This window comes from Mobula birostris, chromosome X (genome assembly GCF_030028105.1).
Source record: "Mobula birostris isolate sMobBir1 chromosome X, sMobBir1.hap1, whole genome shotgun sequence".
Classification (NCBI taxonomy): domain Eukaryota; kingdom Metazoa; phylum Chordata; class Chondrichthyes; order Myliobatiformes; family Myliobatidae; genus Mobula; species Mobula birostris.
This window is the reverse complement of record NC_092402.1, coordinates 27,773,674-27,796,768: the sequence shown is the minus strand read 5'-3', so window position 1 is coordinate 27,796,768 and position 23,095 is coordinate 27,773,674. Positions and strand designations below refer to the sequence as shown.

Sequence of the window (23,095 nt, the reverse complement as noted above, 5' to 3'; positions counted from 1 at the left end):
GGCTAGAACGATGTTGAAGCTGATTGTTAAGGATTTGGTTTCGGGGTACTTAGAGACACATAATACAATAGGCCAAAGCCAGCATGGCTTCCTTAAGGGAAAATCTTGCCTGACAAGTCTGTTGGAATTCTTTGAATAACAAGCAGGATAAACAAAGGAGAATCGGTAGATGTTATCTACTTGGATTTTCAGAAGGCCTTTGACAAGATGCCACACATGAGGCTGCTTAATAAGTTAAGAGCCCGTGGTATTATAGGAAAGATACTAGCATGGATAGAGCATTGGCTGATTGGCAGGAGACAAAGAGTGGTAATAAAGGGAACCTTTTCTGATTGGCCACTGAACGAGTGGTGTTCTGCAGGAGTTGGTGTTGGGACAGCTTCTGTTTACATTCTGTGTCAATGATTTGGATGGAATTGATGGCTTTGTGGCCAAGTTAGCAGATGATAGGAAGATAGGTGGAGGGGCAGGTAGTGTTGAGGAAACAGAGTGGCTGCAGGACTTGGACAGAGTGGAGAACGGGCAAAGAAGTGGCAAATGCAATATAGTATCATGATGTGTCTGGTGACGCACTTTGGTAGAAGGAACAAAAGCATAGACTATATTCTAAATGGGGAGAAATTCAAAAGTCCAAGATGCAAAGGGACATGGGAGTCCCCATGCACGATTCCCTAAAGGTTAATTTGCAGGTTGAGTTGGTGGTGAGGAAGGTAAATGCAATGTTAGCGTTCATTTTGAGAGAACTAGAATATAAAAACAAGTATGTAATGCTGAGGCTTTACAAGGCACTGGCAAGCCTCACTTGGAGTATTGTCAGCAGTTTTGTGCCCCTTACTTAAGAAAGGATGTGTTGACATTGGAGGGTTCAAAGGAGATTCACAAGAATGATTCCAGCAATGAGGAGTGATTGATGCCTCTGGGCCTTTACTTGCTGGAATTTAGAAAAATGAAGTGAGATCTCATTGAAACCCATCGAATGTTGAAAGGCCAAGATAGAACAGATGTGGAGAGGAAGTTTCCTGTGGTGGGGAGTCTAGGACCAGAGGGCACAGCTTCAAAATAGAGACACATCGATTTAGAACGCAGTTAAGGAGTAATTTCTTTAGACAGAGGTTGGTGAATCTGTGAAATTCGTTACCGCAGCAGGCTGAAACCAGGTCAATGGGTGTATTTACGGTGGAGGTTAATAGGTTCTTGATTAGTCAGGTGTGAAAGGTTATGGGGAGAAGGCAGGAGAGTGGGGCTGGAAAGGAAATGGATGAGCCATGATGGTGAAAGGGCGGAACAGACTCAATGGGCCAAATGGCCTAATTTTGCTCCTATGACTTATGGTCTTGCAACACACATAAAAAGTGCTGGTGAACGCAGCAGGCCAGGCAGCATCTATAGGAAAAGGTACAGTCGACGTTTCGGGCCGAGATCCTTCGTCAGGACTAACTGAAAGAAGAGATCGAAAGAGATTTGAAAGTGAAGGGGGAGGGGTGGAGCTAAGAGCTGGAAAGTTGATTGGCAAAAGGGATACGAGGCTCGAGAAGGGAGAGGGTCATGGGACGGGAGGCCTAGGGAGAAAGAAGGGGGGAGGGGAGCCCAGAGGATAGGCAAGGAGTTATAGCGAGAGGGACAGAGGGAGAAAAAAAGAGAGAGAAAAATAATAAATAAATAAATAAATAAATAAGGGATAGGGTACGAAGGGGAGGTAAGGCATTAACGGAGGTTAGAGAAGTCAATGCTCATGCCATCAGGTTGGAGGCTACCCAGACGGAATATAAGGTGTTGTTCCTCCAACCTGAGTGTGGCTTCATCTTGACAGTAGAGGAGGCCGTGGATAGACATATCAGAATGGGAATGGGACGTGGAATTAAAACCTGTGGCCACTGGGAGATCCTGCTCTCTCTGGCAGACAGAGCGTAGGTGTTCAGCGAAACGGTCTCCCAATATATAGAAGGCCGCATCGGAAGCACCAGACGCAGTATATCACCCCAGCCGACTCATAGGTGAAGCGTTGCCTCACCTGGAAGGACTGTCTGGGGCCCTGAATGGTGGTGAGGGAGGAAGTGTAAAGGCATGTCTAGCACTTGTTCCGCTTACAAGGATAAGTGCCAGGAGGGAGATCGGTGGGAAGGGATTTGGAGTGGGGTGGGGGGGGGGGGGGGGAACGAATGGACAGAGTTGCGTAGGAAGCGATCCCTACGGAAAACGGAGGGGGGGAGGGAAAGATGTGCTCAGTGGTGGGATCCCGTTGGAGGTGGCGGAAGTTACGGAGAATAATATGTTGGACCCGGAGGCTGGTGGGGTGGTAGGTGAGGACAAGGGGAACCCTATTCCTAGTGGGGTAGTGGGAGGATGGCGTGAGAGCAGATGTGCGTGAAATGGGAGAGATGCGTTTGAGAGCAGAGATGATGGTGGAGGAAGGGAAGCCCCTTTGTCTTGTACATGTTTCAAACAACAAATGAGCCATCACCAATGCCGGTGATACACCACTCGCTATAAACCTTGTCAGAAAAATACCCTTCACTCCACCACCATCTGCTTCCTATTATCATGCCAATTTCAGATCCAGTGTGCTAACGAGTCTCAGATCACTTGAACCCTCTGAATCAGCCTACCATACAAGACCTTGTCAAAGGCCTTACTGAAGTCCATGCAAACCACATCTATCTTCTGTTTTCATCAGTTTTCTAGTTTTCCTGGCCCTACATTCATTCGTGGAGCATCAAGATAGTAAAAAAAAACCTGCATCAGACTATGTTTATTGACTACAGTTCTGCTTTTAACAAGATAATTCCCAGCAAACCATTTACCAAACTCTGGACCCTGGGTGCCAACACCTCCCTCTGCAACTGGATCTTTGACTTCTTGACCAACAGACTGCAATCAGTAAGGATAGGCAGCAAAACTTCCACCAACATTATTCTCACACTGGAGCTCCACAAGGTTGCGTCTTCAGCCCCCAGTACAGACTGTGTGACCAAATTCTGCTCTAACTCTTTCTACTAATTTGCAGATCACTGATTCTGGAGAATTTGGATAAAACAGGTTTTAATTTCGAAAAGAAAAAAATTTTAAGAAATCTAAATATGTATGTTTATAGAACAAGGTCTCAGCAATCAAGCAATATTCCGGTGCAACCTCCTGATTTTGTAATTTTTTCATAAAATATGTGTTTTTTATTGTGTCAACACAGTCAGACACAATAAAAATCTAATTATTCCTATTCATTTAGTCTTATATAGATTAAGAGCTTTTAAATCATTGTATCTACACCATAGGTACACACATATCCTGTTAAATGTTGAATATTCACTCTTGTTCATTTTCTATACTATTCATGTGTCATCATCATCATCATCAGGTGCCATGCCCAGTTTGAGCTTTGACTGCCATGGCCCACACACTCCTGTTTCGGGTCAACTGGATCAATTTATTGGTATTCATTTACAGTTCTCTGGCTGCTGTCTCCATCATCATTTGTCTTTGCCTTCCTCTTGCTTTCTTCCCTTCAATCTTTCCCATAATTACCGTGCATTTTAACTCCTCTTTCTTAATCCCATGTCCAATGAAGTCATGTTGCCTTTTCATGATCTCATACATTATTTCTCTTTTTGTGCCTGCTCGGTTCATGACATCCTCATCAGATATTCGTTTCGTCCATGATATTCTTTGCATCCTCCTCAAAAACCACATCTCTGCTACTTCAATTCGTTTCTTCACGTTACTAGATATTGTCCAACATTCTGAGCCACATAACATAATTGGAAAAACGTAACATTTCAGTACTCTGAGGCCAACTGTCATGCCTAGTTTAGTGTTGGTCAGTATATTCTTCATTCTCGTAAAGGTGTCTTTTGCCATCCCTATTCTTCTTTTGATGTCCATGTCGTACCTGCCATCTGATGTCACCCAGCTTCCTAAGTAGCAAAAGTTCTGTACAGGTTTCCCCCACCATCCGAAGGTAGAGTGTTCCTATGAAACGGTTCATAAGCCGGAATGTCGTAAAGCGAAGAAACAATTACCATTTATTTATATGGGAAAAATTTGTGAGCATTCACAGACCCAAAAAATAACCTATCAAATCATGCCAAATACACATAAAACCTAAAATAACAGTAACATATAGTAAAAGCAGGAATGATATGATAAATACACAGCCTATATAAAGTAGAAATACTTTTCTGCAATCAATGCACTGTCCACCGTAGCGAAAGTCTCACGCAAGCGCTCTCGGCAGAAACACTCTCTCCAGTAACCTTTAAGCTATGAAACTGCCAAATCATACCAAATAACACATTAAAACTACACAGCCTATATAAAGTAGAAATAACGTATGTACAGTGTAGTATCACTTACCGGAATCGGGAAGACAGTGAGCACACTGATGATGGTGTGTTAGGCTGAGTCGTCGGAGGTTGGTGTGGTAGGACACTGGTGTGTCATCTCATCGTCGTCTGTTTCCATCAGGGCAGGCAGGTCATCTTCTTCTATGTCTGCCTGCCCCGATGTTGAAGGTCAAGGTTCGTCATCTGCTGTGGCTGATGTGGAAGACTTGAAAAACGACAGTATGCTTGACTGCTAGCCTCACACATTTTTCTATCATACAGTTCTTTGTAAGCACTCAAACCCTCTTGCAAATATGCCCTAAACCTACATACCCTTTCAAAATTAAAGTCATACTTTTCTGCAATCATTGCAGCGTTGTCAATTGCAGCGAAAACCTCACGCAGTTGCTTCACGTTCAGTTCCTGGATGACTTCACTTTCGGTCCGTTCGCTACTGAATTCGGTTTTGATTGTTATCCTTTCCTCTTCCAATTGCAACAGCTCTTCACTTATCAGGTCTTGGTCATGGGATGCCAAAACCTCTTCAACATCATCTTCGTCAACTTCCACAAGCCAAACCCACTTTGTCCTTATTTCGCTCACCACGATCGAAACGCTTAATTATGTCTAGTTTTACGCTAAGTGTAACATCCTTATGAGCTCTTTTAGGTTTTTCTGATACCTTAGAACTCATCTTACTAACGGATGCTCAAAATAAATCAACATAAAGCACAGATGCTCACAGGCACATGTTTAAGCAATACCAGCTAGAATGCAGTTCCGGGGGAGGAACTTGGCTGCTCAGGGCGTGCGCTGCCTTTTTTCGTAACAGTGAAAATACCTTCTGTTAGCGAAAACAGGTAACTAATGTAGGTCTTTCGTAACAGCAAGGTGTGGTAAAGCGAACATTCGAAAAACGGGGGACACCTGTACTTGTTTTATGTCTTCCCCGTTTATTTTCAGCCTGCAGATAGGATTCACCTTCTTTTTGGATATCACCATACATTGTCTTTTTGTAATTGATAGATAGACCCATTTTTGCACTTTCTTCAATAACTGTATCAATTAAGTTTTGTAGTTCTTCCTCCATACTTGCAATTAGCACAGTATCATCCGCACATCTAAAATTATTGATGTTTTCACCGCCAACTTTGATTCCCAAGATATCTCTTATTTTTTGTAATATTGTTTCACTGTACACATTAAATAAATCAGGGGAGAAAACACACCCTTGTCTAACGCCTCTCTTGATTTTCGTAAACTGACTCACTTCTCCATCTATTCTTACAGTGGCAGTTTGTTCACAGTACAGATTTCACGTGTACTCCTTTGAAAACTCTTATATCATGGAACTTTTATTATTAGCATTAAATATACAAAATAACAATTTTGGACATAAAAACACATTTTTAATTTTAAAAAGACAATTACTTTAATAAATCAACTGTTTGAACAGATTGTAAACATATTGCAAACGTTTGTAATTTAAAACAGGGGTCGGCAACCTTTTTGCCTCTGTGGGCCAGATCGCGTATTAATGAGCAGACGGTGGGCCAGATAAATGTCATAAAAAACTTGAAATATGGGAATTATCCATTTAAATACATTTAGTTATGTTTTGCCTCAAATTAATGAATAACGCATGCTACAAAATCATTTGTGCTTAACCAAGGATGCCAATTAGTAATCAAAGATCTCAGTTTAGTTTTTCTGTCCCACCATTGCTGGTGCCCCATCAGTTGTGATGCCAATTAGCTTCGACACATGAAGTTTCATTTCTGACATTTTTAACAAAGCTTCAAAAATGTCTGCTCCAGTAACCGTGCCCTTCATAGGAATTAATTGAATAAACTCTTCAAAAATTTGAAAAGTTGAGGTCACTCCTCGTACAAACACTGCAAGTTGAGCAGTATCTCTCAAGTCTGTACTCACATCAAGCGCAATTGAAAAAAAAATGCAATTCGTTGCAGGCATCTCTTAAACAACTTTTAACATCTGCAGACATTTCTTCAACTAGCCGTGTGATCGTTCTTGCTGACAAGGCTGATAGATGCAAATAAAGATTTCTTTTCAGGAAAAACAATATCCACCACTGCCAGTAAACATTCTTTGACAAACTCTCCATTTGTAAAAGGCTCCATCTTTTCTGCAATACGTTTTGAGACTTCGTAGCTGGCATGGGTATTTCCTTCATTTTCACTGCTTTTTCAGCACATTCTTGCGTTTTGCATTCATTGCCATTGGAATTTCAAAACGCGAGTTATTCAACAAGTATCGTAGCACATGTAAGTATCTGGATACTTAGTGTGGATTTCTTGTTAAAACAGTGACGCTGTTTCTGTTTACAAATTTGAACGATCCCATCTGAAAATCTGCACGTGCACAGAGAGTCTCTAATACATATTAATAGGGTAGTCTGCCTTCCCGTCATTTGTATATACCAGTGTTTGGTTTGGAACAAAACGGAACCTGGAGCCAGTGTAACAAGACGTCATGCATGTCCATCGGTGTGGTCGCATGAAACATTCAGAATAAGGAAAAATCATTTGTGGGCTGGATAAGCATAGTATCTCAATATTTGCTCGCAGGCCAGTCAAAATACCTTCGCGGGCCGGATTTCAAGTTTGCTCTTGTCGCCAATGCCTTTTCAGTTTGTTCCCATCTTTTATTATCTCTTGAAGTTTATTTTTCAAAGCCTTCAACTCTGTCAGGTATCTTGCTCTTGTTTTCTTTCTTTCCCTTTCCCCTGCTAGACTGCCTACTGTGAGCTGGCTTCTGTATAGTCTGATCCAATGCACTACCTGGTGGACTTTCTGGGCGTTCTGAGCCCTTTCTCTTACGCTCTCTTGACTCTTGCTGTCTGAGTCTCCACGCCTTTCTCTTCCTCCTCTTTTCCCTTTCATTCAAATCACTGATAGTTTTTATCTTCCCATCCTCTACTCTCTTCTTCCATCTTTGCCTTTCCTTTCTCAGGTATTCCTCCTTTAACTCTGGCTCACTATATATTTTCTCTCTCCGCTTTCTTTGGTATTCCCTGTTTCTTCGCCTTCGTTCCTCCACTGATAGCTGCTGCCTAGCTATAACTTCCTAAAATACATAAAAGGAAGGTCAGAATTTAATGGAATTACTATGAAATTGTGCAAAATTACTATGAATTTAATTATGTTTAATTTGGTGAAATTTTATAAAATGATTATGAAATGGTGCAACTGAATTCATTTATGGTTTTAGTCATTGGGGATACATATAAGTAAGGAAATATTGTAGGCCTGTGTGTGGATGAAATAAAGGGGAAATTATGTATATTATAAATAAAAGGGTTAATGAAACATTACAAGCTATATTACTATTTATTGTGATCATAAATTATATTCAAGCCTCCATTGAGGATGATTTGGATGTTTTTGTCAACACCGTCAAACCATGTGTTACCTGACGGCGTTGACGCCCGACAGTAGTGACGAAAACACACTTTTTTTTTTACATGACATATATGAGTTGTATACAGGAGCCATCTTGCTTTCCCTCTGTTGCTAGCTGTCTCTGGCCTCTACTGAAAATGCATACATTTATGTCATAATTTAAAATAGTTCTTTCTATACAAAAGAGGCAGTGTTGACACATCATGATTGTGACAGTAGCAACATCAATAAATATGTAAAAATTATTGAAAAAATAGCAAACTTACAGAAACTTGTTTCACTTTGTTGCATTTAACAGATGTGGAGGGTGGAAAGGGGGTCCTCAGGAATATAGTTGACCATGTGGTTGCCTGATTTTATTGTGTTTTTTTAAATAAATATCTGACGGTGCCGACAAGAACTTGGGACACATTTTGAGCAACCACAAAATAAGATAAATATTGTAGAAAATTCACTGCTTTTAGTTTTAGAGGTTTTTCACTCTACTCTTTCACCTGGCATATATATTATACCACGGATCTTCCTTAGCTACCTTCTTGTTTCTAATAAGCTTATAAAACGTTTTAGGAATCTTCTTAATTCTATTTGCCAAGATCATTTCATGACTCCCTTTTGCTCTCCTAATTTCTTACTCCTTTTTCCCAGTTTAGGGCCCTCAATAGAGAACAACTTTATCTTTTTCCCATGACTACCCTGAAACTTACCAAGCTATGATCACTCTTCCCAAAGGGTATGTCCACAGGCATGTCAATCTCGAATATCCTCATTCCATATGATAAGGTCTAATACAGCCCTCTCCCCAGTATTACTCTCTCCATACTGTTTCAAATAGCCCTTTTGAATCCCCTTTAGAAATTCATTCCCTTGGACTAAGGCAATCCCAGTCAATGTTTTTGTGAAGTTACAACCCTGAATAACACAATTGCTTTTACATCCTTCTACTTATGCAACAGGAACTGGTGACTGAAATGTAGACCAGGAAGAGAGAACTGAGGATGCATCAGTAACAGGGAATTCAATGATTAGGGGACAGCCAGATGCTTCTTTGACAAGATACATAATTCCAGGATGGAAAATAGTCTCCCCAGTGCAAAATTCATGGCTGCAAAGCTTCTTTAAAGGGGAGGCTGAAGAACCAGTCTACAATGCTACCTTTGAGCAAACCTGAGGAGCCTGGAAAGAGATTAAGCAGGACCTGTGCCACGTGACAGAGAGGATAGGAATAGAATGAGGTGGCAGATAAATGTGTGGCTGAAGAATGGGAACAGGGGCAGGGATTCAGATTTCTGGATAATTGGGACCTCTTCTGGAGCAGGTATGACCTCTACAAAAGTGACAGGTTGCAATTGAATCTGAGGGAGAACAATATTATTGCAGATAGATTTACTAGAGCTTTTCAGGGGTGGTTTAAACTAATATGGCAGGGGGATGGGAACCAGTATGATAGAGCTGAGGATGAGCCAGCACGTTTACAAGTAGATGATGGATGTAACAAGAATGTAAGGAAGGACAAGCCAAATATTGGGTACAAATGCAGATAGACCAAAGAGTTAAATTGTACTAGTCACAAAATTGAAAAGGGTGAGAATGCAGAACTGGTGTTGTATTTAAATGCACGTAGCATTTGGAATGAGGGGGACAAACTGATGCACAATTAGAAATTGGTTGGTATGACATTGTGGGCATCACTAAGTCATGGCTGAAAGGCCATACTTGGGAGCTAAACATCAAACGATATACTTCGTATCGAAAGGACAGGCAAGAAAGCATGGGCGGTGGTGTGGCTCTGTTGGCAAGAGATAGAATTACATCTTTAGAAGGAGGTGACATAGGATCAGTGAATGTTGAATCTTTGTGGATAGAGTTAAGAAACTGCAAGGGTTAAGAAAACATTATGGGAATCAGATGTAGGCCCCCAAATGGTAACCAAGATGTGGGGTTGAGATTGCAAAGGGAGCTGGTAAGGGCAATGTCACAATAGTAACGGGGGACTTCAATATGCAACCGGATTGGGAAAATCAGGCTGGTGTCGGATCGCAAGAGAGGAAATTTGTTGATTGTCTATAAGATGACTTTTTTTTTTTAAGAGCAGCTTGAGCTACAGCCTACTTGGGGAAAGGCCATCTTAGATTGGGTGTCGTGTAATAACCCAGATTTTATTAGGATGTAAAGGAACCCTCAGGAGGCAGTGATCACATGATTGAATTCATACTGCAATTTGCAAAGGAGAAGTATAAATCACATGTATCAGTATCACAATAAAGAGAATCACAGAAGCATGAGAGAGGAGCTTGCCCAAGTGGATTGGAGGAGGACTCTGGAGGGGATGACAACAGAGCAGAGATGGCTGAAGTTTCTGTGAATAGTTCACAAGGCACAGGATAGATCTGTCCCACAGAAGATGTTCTCAAATAGCAGGGTTAAGCAACTGTGGCTGACAAGGGAAGTTAAGGACTGCATAAAAGCCAAGGAAAGGGCATACAAGGTAGCAAAAGTGAGTGGGAAATTGGATGATTAGGAAGTCTTTAAAATTCAGCAAAAGGCAACTAAAAGGCTATAAGAAGGGAAAAGATTAAATATGAGGGCAAACTAATCAATAATATAAAGCAAGATACTGAAAGTTTTTTCAGTTATATAAAGAATAAAAGGGAATGAAGAGTTAATATCAGACCACTGGAAAATGATGCTGGTGAGGTATTAATAGTGGACAAAAAAATGGCAGATGAACTTAATGGGTACTTTACATCAGTCTTCACTGTGGAAGACACTAGCAGTGTGCCAGAGGTCCATGAGTGTCAGGGAGCAGTGAATGCCATTGCTATTACAAAGGAAGGAGTGCTAGGCAAACTCAAGGTTTTAAGGTGGATAAGTCACCTGGACCAGATGGACTACATCCTAGAGTCCTGAAGAGATAACAGATACATTGGTCATGATCTTTCAAGAATCACTTGATTCTGGCATGGTCCCGGAGGACTGGAAGATTGCAAATGTCACTCCACTCTTTAAGAAGGGAAGAAGGCAAAAGAAAGGAAATTATAGGCCAGTTATCCTAACCTCAGTGGTTGGGAAAGTGTTGGAGCCTATTATAAAGGATGATGTTTCTGGGTACTTGGAAACTAATGATAAAATAAGTCAAAGTCAGCATGTCAAGGGAAATCTTGCCTGACAAATCTGTTGGGAGTTCTTCGAGGAAGTAATAAGCAGGGTGGACAAAGGAGAGGCAGTGGATGTCATTTACTTGGGATTTGCAGAAGGATTTGATAAGGTGCCACACATGGGGCTGCATAACAAGATAAAATCCTATGGCATTACAGGAAAGATACTGGCTTGGAGAGAGGAATGGCTGACAGGCAGGAGGCAGTGAGTGGGAATAAAGGGGGCCTTTTCTGATTGGCTGTCAGTAACTAGCGGTGTTCCTCAGGGGTCAATATTGGGATCGCTACTTTTCACATTGTTTGTCAATGATTTGGATAATGGAATTGATGGCTTTGTGGCAAAGTTTGTGAATGATACGAAGATAGGTGGAGGGGTAGTGCTGAGGAAGCAATGCGATTGCAACAGAACTTAAGACAAATTGGAAGAATGGACAAAAAAGTGGCAGATGGAATACATTGTCGGGAAATTTATGGTAATGCTTTTTGGTAAAAAGGAACAATAGTGCTAACTATTATCTAAGTGGGGAGAAGGTTCAAACATTAGAGATGCAGAGGGACTTAGGAGTCCTCGTGCAAGACTTCCAGAAGGTTAATTTACAGGTTGAATCTGTGATAAAGGCGGCAGGTGCAATGTTAGCATTTATTTCAAGGGGAATAGAATATAAAAGCAAGGAGATAATGCTGAGGCTTTATAAGACACTAGGTAGGCCGCACTTGGGGTATTGTCAACAGTTTTGGGCCCTATATCTCAGAAAGGACGTGTTGTCATTGGAGAGTGTTCAGAGAAGGTTCACGAGGATAATTCCGGGAATGAAGGGGTTAACACACAAGGAGTGTTTGGCAGCTTTGGGCCTGTACTCACTGGAATTTAGAAGAACGCAGGGGGATCTCATTGAAACCTACCGAATGTTGAAAGGACTAGGTAGAGTGGATGTGGAGAGGATGTTTCCTATGGTGGGTTGCCCAGAACAGCCTGAAAATTGAGGGGAGACCTTTTAGAACAGAGGTAGGAAGGAATTTCTTTAGTCAGAGAGTAGTGAATCTGTGGAATGCTCTGCCATAGACTGCAGTGGAGGCCAAGTTCGTGGGTATATTTAAGTCAGAAGTTGGTAGTTTCCTCATTGGTCAGGGCATCAAAGGATATAGCAAGAAGGCAGGTATATGGGGTTGACAGGAATCTGGGATTAGCCATGACAAAATGGACTTCATCCATGGACTTCAGTTACCAGAGAATCCCAAAACCATGACTGCCTTTCAATGCCCCAATGGATTTTCTTACTGGACTGCCCAAACCAATTATTCAACAGAATTAATGCTATTGCAGGAAGTTTTGATGCCAACTTCAGGAAGGTTTGACTCTACCATTCTTTCAAAAGATGGTTGGCTTACTAAAGAGCCAACACATGCACAACAGGTCAAATGACCTCTTTTCACATTGTAGATTCTGCATCTCTGTTCATACCATGTCACTGACAAATGATAACATTTCTGAGCTCACTACAGCTTTGTTGCACTGGACAAAACCCTAGCACAGACATTCTCAACCAGGATCATGCCTCTGTCAATAATACTGCAGATTCAAGCCAGTTTATGTACAGTATGACAAATAATTAGGAAAATGTATATAACATTCTAGATTGTATCAAAGCTCTAGTATCCTGACCCATGAAAGAGATTTCTTTCTTTCTGGCCTATTCTCAACTTATTTGGTTACCACTCTAGTTGCAGATAAAATATAACCAGTATCTTTAATGCCACTTGCACATAAACGGGAAAAGTTTGTATTCCCAAATTTCCTTCAAATTGCTTTACAGAACTACTGTGATATTGACAAGATAAGCAATTATTTCCCACTCCTAATCACCCTTGATACTATTTTTTCACCTTCTAAGCAACTTCAATGTTACTTTAAAGGTATCTCTACAGTGCTATTGAGAGGACAAGTCCATAACTCATTTCCACAGCTTTTCCAAGGAGTTGCAAACAGAATCGTATTTTATGTTGTGTGTATCAATGGGCATCTTTACTTCTTATGTATTAAAAGGTTACTGACGAAACAGATGAAATAGTCAGGGCACTGAGCATTGGAGTTAGGACTATATATTGCAGTTATATGGGATGTTGTTGAAGTTGCATCTGGTCTATTGTATATAGTTTTAGTTACTCTATTATAGGAAGGACATCATTTAGCTGGAAAGAATGTAAAAAAGATTTCCAAAAATATTGTCAGGACTCGAAAGCTGTAATTATAGGAAGAGGTTAGGCAGGCTAGGACTTTATTCTTTGGAGCGTAGACTGAGTGATGACCTTATAGAGGTGTATAAAATCTTGAAGGGCATAGATAGGGTGAATGCACAGTTAGGAAAGGGTTCAAGGGAAATTGGCCAAAATGGGACTAGTTTAGATGGACATTTTCGTCGATATAAACGAGTTGGGCCAAAGGGTCTATTTCCATACCCAATTGCTCTAAGAAGATGGTAGGCCAAGATGAACTCCTGCAGTAATGTCGGGTCTGTCATAATTGATTTCCAAGAACCATATACATAGACTCAAAATGTCAACTGTCCATCTCCCTCCACAGATGCCGCCTGACCCACTGAGATACTCCTACAACACACAAAGTAAGAGAGTTGAAAGTGGGAGGGGGAGGGGGAGGGGGAGATCCAAAAATCCCCCTCCCCCTCCCCCTCCCACTTTCAAATCTCTTACTAGCTCTTCCTTCAGTAATCCTGACGAAGGGTCTCGGCCTGAAATGTCGACTGTACCTCTTCCTAGAGATGCTGCCTGGCCTGCTGCGCTCACCAGCAACTTTGATGTATGTTGCTTGAATTTCCAGCATCTGCAGAATTCCTTGTGTTTGAGATACTCCTGCATTTTGTTTTTGCTCTACATTTCAGCAATTGGAGTCTTTGGTGTCAACCACAGCCACCTTCCTTAGTGCGAAATATGATCTTAGCTGGAAAGAGATTTCCTCTGGGTTCCCAATGACTTTCTTTACTTTAACAAAGCTCCATGATGCCACATTTTTATATAATTATATCTGATCAGCAGGTCACAATGCTCATATGCCCTATATGTACTCCCGAAAAAGACACTCCTTTCAAAGCTCCAGTAAGAGACTACCAGTGAAATAAAGAAATAACTCAAGGTTATTTTCAAACCTTCCTTGAAAACATGCTTACTGATATGCTGGAATATCTAACCCCTGACTGCTCAAAAGGGTGAATAAGCATCAAACCTGGAACTCAAATCCTTCTGAACTCAAGTCTTCAGCTCTAACACTGAGAAGTTCCCTGGTCTCATAACTTTTGAGGTATCCTGTGGCCTCATCCAATTCTTGACACCATATGGAGTTGAATTGGCTGAAGGTTTGTTTCTGTACTGACATGAACTTCAGGAAGAAAGGGAGAATAGTTCCTCATCTAATTGAATGAAGATGGTGCAAATGGCCTAGCCTCAACTTTGACATTCTCATGCTGGACCCCACCAATGTTCTTGATATTTATGTAACTGCTATCACTATTCACACTGGATGTGACAGGACTGCAGAGCTTCGATCAACTCAATTAGTTATGGGATTGCTCAGCTCCATTTATTGCAGGCTGCTTTTGAATCTTAGCATAAACAGCTTTGTCATAGTTGCCACAATGGCACCTTATTTTTAAGAGCACCTGGTGCTGCTCTGGTTTGACCCCTCCATATCTCACAATGAACTAACACTGGTCCCCTACCTAATGGAAACTACAGGATGGGGAATGAGGTTACAGAGGTGCAAAGGATCCATACGGGAATTACTATACCCACAGTTCATTGCACCTACATTGAATAAAATCTAAACCCCTCAATCCCACATGGCAATGCCACTGACAAGCACACTCACCTAAAACACAGCCACCAATAACATCACAAAGTGCAGCCTTGATAAATATAAGCAGCTCCAAGCACTCATTGAGTAGTTGTTTTAACATCACCTGGGTTGAATGTATACTGAAACAATAGTGCATTAAGGAAGTATTTTGGCAGTATTTTATATTGATATCCCAACCTGGGGTCCACCGACCCATCAGGTTAATGGTAGGGGTCTGTACAATGTTCCCTCTAAGGTGTGCATGTGCGCGCGTGTGTGTGTGTGTGCAAGCGTCTTTTGCTACTACCGCACAAAGGAATTAAACCATGCACAAAAGGTTGTCACCCTTTACCTACCTCACTGGCATATTAAGTATATTTCACAATTGTACACAACCACATTTCCTTTTCCGGTTTCTAATGTGGACAGTGTTGACAATGTGGAGTTTATAATGATTTGTTTGCAGATTTTAGAACTGGCTTATTTATACTGTTTTTATTGAAGGAATTATTCAGTGCACACACATTGTTGTCACAGGGCAAAACTTTGCACAGCACAAATTTTTGCACACACTGGTCATTACAAATTAAGAGGGAAAAATAGGTCCTGGGCATTTCCCCTCCTGCACACATTTAAATCAAGCACTCACATTATATATAAGCAAAACTGAGATAAGCTTTATTACCTTGAATGGATCAGAGTTTCCACTGAGTTCTCCTGCAAAGACATCAAAGCTAATTTAATCAGACCGGTTTCATGCACTTCAAGATTTTAACATAAAGACCAAGGAAAGCTTCAATAAGACCAGAAAATATTCACAAAATATTTAGGAACAGAAAAGCTTCTCATCTTTTGCAACTTCCCCTTGATTTCCACTAGTGTCAGCAGTTGTTCAGTGTGCTTTCCATGTGGCTAGATTCTACGCATGATTCTATGGAGTGAGTGTTATCAGCTTGCATAACAGTGTCAGAGCTGGACCTTGCCATCATCCACATCACGCACAGGCACTTCCACAAAACAGAATCAAAAACCAACAGCCATGGGTAGGAAACAAGGCCAATTATTTCCATCAAGCCGGCAATTCAACATTCCTGTAACTCTACTGAGATCAAACTACTGAGCATTAGCCACACTGGAAACTAATATAATGAATTTTAAAGAAACTTGTGGAGAATGGTAACTTCTCATAAATATAACTTGGTACAATATTCCAATGAATTTACCAAATGAGTTAAAAGGTACGTGCTGCATTTCTGCAATGGTACAATTGCGTCATTAAGCTAAAACTGATTGGCCATTGCATGGTCTGCATTAAATTTCTCAAATACTGACATATATCTTCCTCTACAGAGCACTTCTGAAATGTGCATGTTTCTATGAATATTGTGCGTTATTAAACTGGACTGACTGTGCTGAGATGCACAGACCAGAATAACAGTTATAGCACCTATGACAATGAAAATATAACTGTATTACAATTTACGTTCTTTAAACCTAAAGTGAAAAAGTCAAACCAACTTCTAAAATATTCGTGATTTAGTAAAAAGGGGAAAATTATGTACTAAATAAGCAATCTTAGCGATTGCTTTGCTGAAAATTTAATTGGCTGATGGCCTTCAGTCTAACCTTAGCAATTTTATCATTCTATTAGTATTTTATGTGTTGACCTCTCAGACAGGAATTTTTACCACCAACCAACCAACCCCATCACCACAAATCCCTTCATCTTCCCAACACCATCCCACATTCTGATGAAGGGTCATTAACCTGAAACACTAATTCTAGATTCACCACAGATGCTGCCTATCCTGCCAGGTATTTCCTGAACTTTCTACTTCACCATCCCCCAAGTCACTTTGAAATTCAAGATATTAGCTGGCTTCAGCAAGACTAAGTTCATTGCATGGCATTGGCAATATCTGCTTTGAAAAAGGAATCAAATAATTTGTTGATCAGAGTTATTAGTCTGCTAGCTGATTCAAAATAATTCTTACTTCAAGCGTATGACCATAGATTGATAAAATTAATATTAGTTATTTGGATGTACTTGAAGCAAGGTTCTCTCAAATCAACAAACTTCATTGCCATTAATCTAATTCCTTTATTGTTTACACTGAATGTTTTAGCCAGAAGCTCACCTGCAAAAGGGCATTCATCAACTAAATCTGAAGAAAGGACAGAATACCTTGGTGAACAGTTTTAATTTTGCTCTTGCTGATTCCTAGACCTTCGTTTAATTTTAAAGTTTCTGACACTTTGCTAGATATCAATTAAGTTTCAATGTATTTATTGCATGTGGATATTGGATTATGCTTTAGTGACCCCACAACATTATTTAAATGACAAAATAAAAAAAGCAAATCATAAATTTTCTGCAGGTTGATTTGCACCTAATACTGCCTTTCATAATGCACAACTCGCTTTGCTGTCGTTCAGTCTCGAGACACTTTAAGGATCAGGGTGCAAAGCAAATATGTTCTTAACCTGCTCATTTTTGGTACATATAGCATAAAATTTCTCTGCTGAAGATGTGAAACAGCCCCTAGTAAGAGGTATTCCGAGTGGAAAACAAAAGTATCATATTACAAACATCTCCAAAAAAAAAAAAACAAGCTCACCGTTTTTATGTTTTAGAGATTTGGATCTCCGTGGTGAATTAGGATTCTGAAAGACAAAAGTAGTTCTTTAAACAGCAGCAGCAATGTTGGTTCATGTCATCAGGACAACAGGAGTCTTCTCACCTGAAATACAACTAACTCTAAGAAGGCACGTACCTTGTCAGATTTTCTCTTCTTTGCTGGATAAAACAGAAGAAAAAAATTAGTTGATACAGAAAAAATACTTCTGAAGCAAAGTGTTTTAAGGGAACTAAATTAACTTTGTCAATTGAGAATCCACATTAGCTATGTGCATATCAACCAGAGTATGAACGGGGCATAAAACAAAGTGTAACACGCAGAACAATTACAGAAATATACTTTCAAGCATTACCAAGTAGATTTTAACATATGATCGAGGAGGAATTGGTATTGTTAAAAATTACCTTTTTTCTCAGATCCATATGACCAGTCATTATCATTGATGTCATCATTGTCCTCTTGGTCACTTTCAGATTTACTGAGATTGTTGCTACTGGCTATTCTACAACATAAAACAAGATATACATAAACATAATCTCTATTACATTAAAGTCTTTGGCATAGGATATAAATTTGAAGTGGATTTTTCAACTGTAATGACAATGAAAGCACCATCTCAAGTCAAGTCACTTTTCATTGTCATTTCGACCATAACTGCTGGTACAGTACACAGTGAAAATGAGAAAACATTTTTCAGGACCATGGTGCTACATGAAACAATACAAAAACTACACTGAACTACGTAAAACAACACAAGATAGTGTACTGCATTTCATTGGCTTTGTATCTGCACTCGGCACAATGACAATAAAGTTGAATCTAATCTAATCTAAAAACTACACTAGACTACAGACCTACCCAGGACTGCATAAAATGCACAAAACAGTGCAAGCATTACAATAAATAATAAACAAGACAATAGGCACAGTAGAGGGAAGTAGGTTGGTGTCAGTCCAGGCTCTGGGTATTGAGGAGTCTGATGGCTTGGGGGAAGAAACTGTTACATAGTCTGGTCGTAAGAGGGGTGCGTGGGGTCCTTTATAATGCTGTTTGCTTTGCGGATGCAGCGTGTGGTGTAAATGTCTGTAATGGCAAGAAGAGAGACCCCGATGATCTCAGATAACCTCACTATCCGCTGCAGGGTCTTGTGATCCGAGATGGACCAATTTCCGAACCAGGCAGTGATGCAGCTGCTCAGGATGCTCTCAATACAACCTCTGTAGAATGTGGTGAGGATGGGGTGTGGGAGATGGACCTTTCTCAGCCTTCGCAGAAAATAGAGACGCTGCTGGGCTTTCTTTGCTATGGAGCTGGTGTTGAGGGACCAGGTAAGATTCTCCGCCAGGTGAACACCAAGAAATCTGGTGCTCTTAACGATCTCTACGGAGGAGTTGTCGATGTTCAGCAGACAGTGATCGCTCCGTGTCCTCCTGAAGTCAACAACCATCTCTTTTGTTTTGTTCACATTCGGAGACAAGTTGTTGGCTCTGCACCAGTCCGTTACCCGCTGCACCTCTTCTCTGTATGCTGACTCATCATACTTGCTGATGAGACCCACCACGGTCGTGGGTCAGCAGAGTGAACAGCAGTGGACTGAGCAGGCAGCCCTGGGGGGCCCCCGTGCTCAGTGTGATAGTATTGGAGATGCTGCTTCCGATCTGGACTGACTGAGGTCTCCCAGTCAGGAAGTCTAGGATTCAGTTGCAGAGGGAGGTGTTCAGGCCCAGTAGGCTCAGCTTTCCAGCTGAACTGAAGTCTATGAACAGCATTTGAACGTACGTGTCTTTTTTGTCCAGGTGGGTTAGGGCCAGGTGGAGGGTGATGGTAATGGCGTCGTCTGTTGAACAATTGGGATGGTACATGAACTGCAGGGGGTCCAGTGAGGGGGGGGCAGCAGGGTCTTGATGTGCCTCATGACGAGCCTTTCAAAACACTTCATGATGATGGATGTGAGTGCAACAGGACGGTAGTCATTGAGGCAGGACACTGAAGACTTCTTTGGCAAGGGGACAATGGTGGCGGCCTTGAAGCACATTGGAACGAGGGCGCTGCTCAGGGAGATGTTGAAGATGTCAGTGAAAATACCTGTTAGCTGGTCTGCAAATCCTCTAAGCTAGTGGTCACCAACCTTTTTAAGCCCAAGATCCCCTACCTCGGCCTTAGTGAAAGGCAGTATCGACCTACTAAATCGGTTAGTCACATGCAAGCGCACCAGGCAGAAAAGACTGGAAGTAAAACCCCGCAACCCGGAAACAACCTCTCTGTAAACAGCTTTCCGTAGCGGGAGTATTGCTATATTACCATTACCATAATTAGTATTACACCCTATCCTTGTTATATGTGTCTTCAGACTATGCGGATTCACAGTTATGCGAGGAACCTATTTCTACCAAGGTCTCGTTATATGCGTCCAAAATTCACAGTTATGCGAGGAGCACTGCCTTCCCGCAAATACAAGTCATGTGCGCATGCTTCAGTCTCACTGTTGGGATGAGAAGCGCTGCTTTCCCGTCAATACAAGTCAGGTGCGCGCACCTCACAATCTCTCTCCCGCCGCTCTCGCATTGGTTTTGGCAAGGTGTGGATGTGCAATCTTAAACTTTTGTTGGTTTTACCTACGGTGCAGTGATTTTGTGCTTGAAATATTTAATTATGCCTCCTAAGCGTCCGATGTCGTGTCTTGGGCCGTCAGCTGAGCGGCAGGGAACCGCTTTAACACTTGAAAAAAAGTTGGAAATTATAAACAGCGCGACATCTACTGCTGGGAACAGGATCTTGCTTTTAAAGTTCTTTTGTTGCTTGACAATGCGCCAGTCCATCCTAAGCATTTCGAAAGCATTCATCCTAACATAACAGTGCGTTTCCTGCCACTTAACACAACATCGCTGATTCAGCCACTCGACTGGTGTAATCCACATTCAAGGCATACGTATCTTTTTCACGGCGAACTATCTCTCAGATGCTGCAAGCAACAGACGATTCTGAAAATCCTGCGAGTTTACCAACGGTGAGGGAATAGTGAAAGTTGGAACACAAATGGCGATGGACATGGACCCAAGTTTAGAACGGAGTCAGCATTTCAGTCATTCCCTGCCGTCAACCCTTCTTCCCTACAAGCAAATTTATGCAGAAAAACAAAATGCTGCTAAGCAAACAACCGTCACCACTTTATGCAAATCGCTGCAATCTTTGTGCTGCCGGCAGTTCTAAGAGTTCTGTGAGTCTTCCTTCACCCCTTGCTGTGCTTGATATTATCCTGATGACCACAACCAACCACCTTATCCATGTAAAGCTGCCCGACACCACAATAACCACTCGTCTCCCACAGCGAACACACCTGCCACTGTTGGTGAGTACTGTGCACCAGAGGATGTTAACTTTCTATGATTTATTACATTGAATATTACCTTAAATTGATTAAATATAATATAAATGTTGTCTTGTAGTTCTGCTTTTGTGTCGAATTGGTATAAAAATGTGAATAAGTTACAGATAAAACATATTTAGGAAGTCCTCTGGAACGCATCCCTATTTTCTCCATTTAAATAAATTATTCACATTATGCGTCAACTTCGAGGAACGTATCCCGCGCATATAACAAAGATAGGGTGGGGTTCAAACTCAAGACCCTCAGATCGCTCGTCGAAAGCCTTAACCACTTGGCCACGTGCCCCTTGAGCAAGGCACTTAGTCACACATTGCTCTGCGACGACACTGATGCCAAGCTGTATGGGTCCTAATGCCCTTCCCTTGGACAACATTGGTGTTGTGGAGAGGGGAGACTTGCAGCATGGGCAACTGCTGGTCTTCCATACAACCTTGCCCAGGCCTGCGCCCTGGAGAGTGAAGACTTTCCAGGCGCAGATCCATGGTCTCGCAAGACTAACGGATCACTTTTTAACTTCTACCTTATTCTAATAAGTATGTTGAATCTACACTCAGTAGCCACTTTATTAGGCACACCTGTACACCTCATTAATGTAAATATCTAATCAGTCAATCATGTGGCAGCAACACATTGCATAAAAGCAAGCAGACATAGTCAAGAGGTTCAGTAGTTGTTCAGACCAAACATCAGAATGTCAAAGAAATCTGATCTAAGTGGCTTTGACTGTGGAATGATTGCCGGTGCCAGACAGGGTGGTTTGAGTATCTTAGAAACTGCTGATCTCCTGGGATTTTCGCAGTCTCTAGAGTTACAGAGAACAGTACAGCAAACAAAAAACATCCAAAGAGTGGCAGTTCTGTGGGCGAAAATGCCTCCTTAATGAGAGTGGTCTGAAGAAAATAGCCAGCCTGGTTCAAGCTAACAGGAAAGTGACAGTAACTAAGTAACCACACACTACAACAGTGGTGTGCAGAAGAACATCTCTGAATACACAGCATGTCAAATCTTGAAGTGGATGGGCTACAGCAGAAGATCACAAACATACACTCAGTGGCCATTCCACTTTATTAGGTACAGGTGGAAGATAACAAAGTGGCCACTGAGTGTATATGCTGCATTCACGAGCTAAAAATCTTTTCCTTTCTGATGTACAGATAAATCTTCAGAACACTTAAGTACTCATCTAACTGGTGACATGACAGTTGCTGGATGCTGTAGATTTTATTTTGATGCTAGCCATTGACACCGAAAATGTCAAAGCTATTCCCAGAATAAAATCCCTTTTATCTTTGCAGACAGCTTTCCTCTGTTTCATTCCAGATCACAAAATGAAGGCCAATTTGGTTGACTATCCTTGTTCGTGAGATTTCTTTACAAGTAACTACATGTTAAGTTCACAATAGAACAATTCAGAGTATTTCATGCAGTGTGGTAACATGGCAATCACTGCTGAATGACAAACTCAGAATGACACCATCTAAGGCAAAACAGTTCACCGAACTGGTACTACATCCATCCACCACCGTAAATGTTTGCCTCCTCCTCCTCCACCAGTGTATCGTAATTGTGTAGCCCCCCCTTGGCCACCCTCAGGCTCACTCGGCTCGCTGTCGTCTAGGGAAATGGCCTCAGCCCCGCCAAACTGGGTAATTAGTTTGTGTGGATGCTGTGTGATGTACCCCACCCCACCCAAATAACAGACAATACACCAGATACGATTAAATGATTTACAGTTTATAGATATTACTGGAACTATATAATTAAGAAAGAATAAAATATAAAAGGAAAATAAAAGGCGCCACACTTATCAAAGTTCAATCTCTTCGTGCACAAAACAGTTGGAGCTCAAGGACCTTCTTCTTCACCCTGCGACCCCTTGGACCACCTTGACCGGCCGCCTGGGACCACCAACGGTGGCCGACCAGACGCTCCACACAGGTCCGTCTCCGTCTCCTCGGGGTCCGACCCCGTTAGCGGACGTCACAGCACCTCGTCCATCCTCTGTCTCGCTCTCCCGCCTTCTCCCCCAAAACCCCGCGCATACAGTATCTTCAAATACACCAGAACCATAACAACTATCTCAATTGGTTAATAGTACCCTCATATCACACTCTAAACCAAAACAAGCTGCTAGCGCAAACTTTCTCAGTGTTTAACACAACAAAGCCGCATTCCCCAGATTAACATAACAAAGACGCCATTTTAATTAGCCTCCACAGTAACATAAAAGTTGAAACCCCCTTACACTCTCCCCCCACCAAATAAAGTCATGTCCTCATGACTTCTAAATAACTCGCCAACCAGTCCTGCAGACACACAACACACACT

The 23,095-nt window shown here is 41.5% G+C and overlaps 1 protein-coding gene across 3 annotated transcripts in view; it reads right to left on the bottom strand.

Moving 5' to 3' along the window:
- Positions 1 to 23,095, bottom strand: part of atxn7l3a (ataxin 7 like 3a) — a 65,923-nt gene that overhangs the window by 25,590 nt on the left and 17,238 nt on the right. For all 3 annotated transcript variants that reach the window (XM_072248680.1, XM_072248679.1, XM_072248678.1), the window contains exons 5-8: positions 17,784 to 17,881; positions 17,515 to 17,537; positions 17,359 to 17,404; positions 15,426 to 15,457 (exon numbers count right to left, since the gene is read on the bottom strand). In XM_072248680.1, the coding sequence (XP_072104781.1) occupies positions 15,426 to 15,457; positions 17,359 to 17,404; positions 17,515 to 17,537; positions 17,784 to 17,881 (199 nt within the window). The remainder of the gene's footprint in view (positions 1 to 15,425; positions 15,458 to 17,358; positions 17,405 to 17,514; positions 17,538 to 17,783; positions 17,882 to 23,095) is intronic.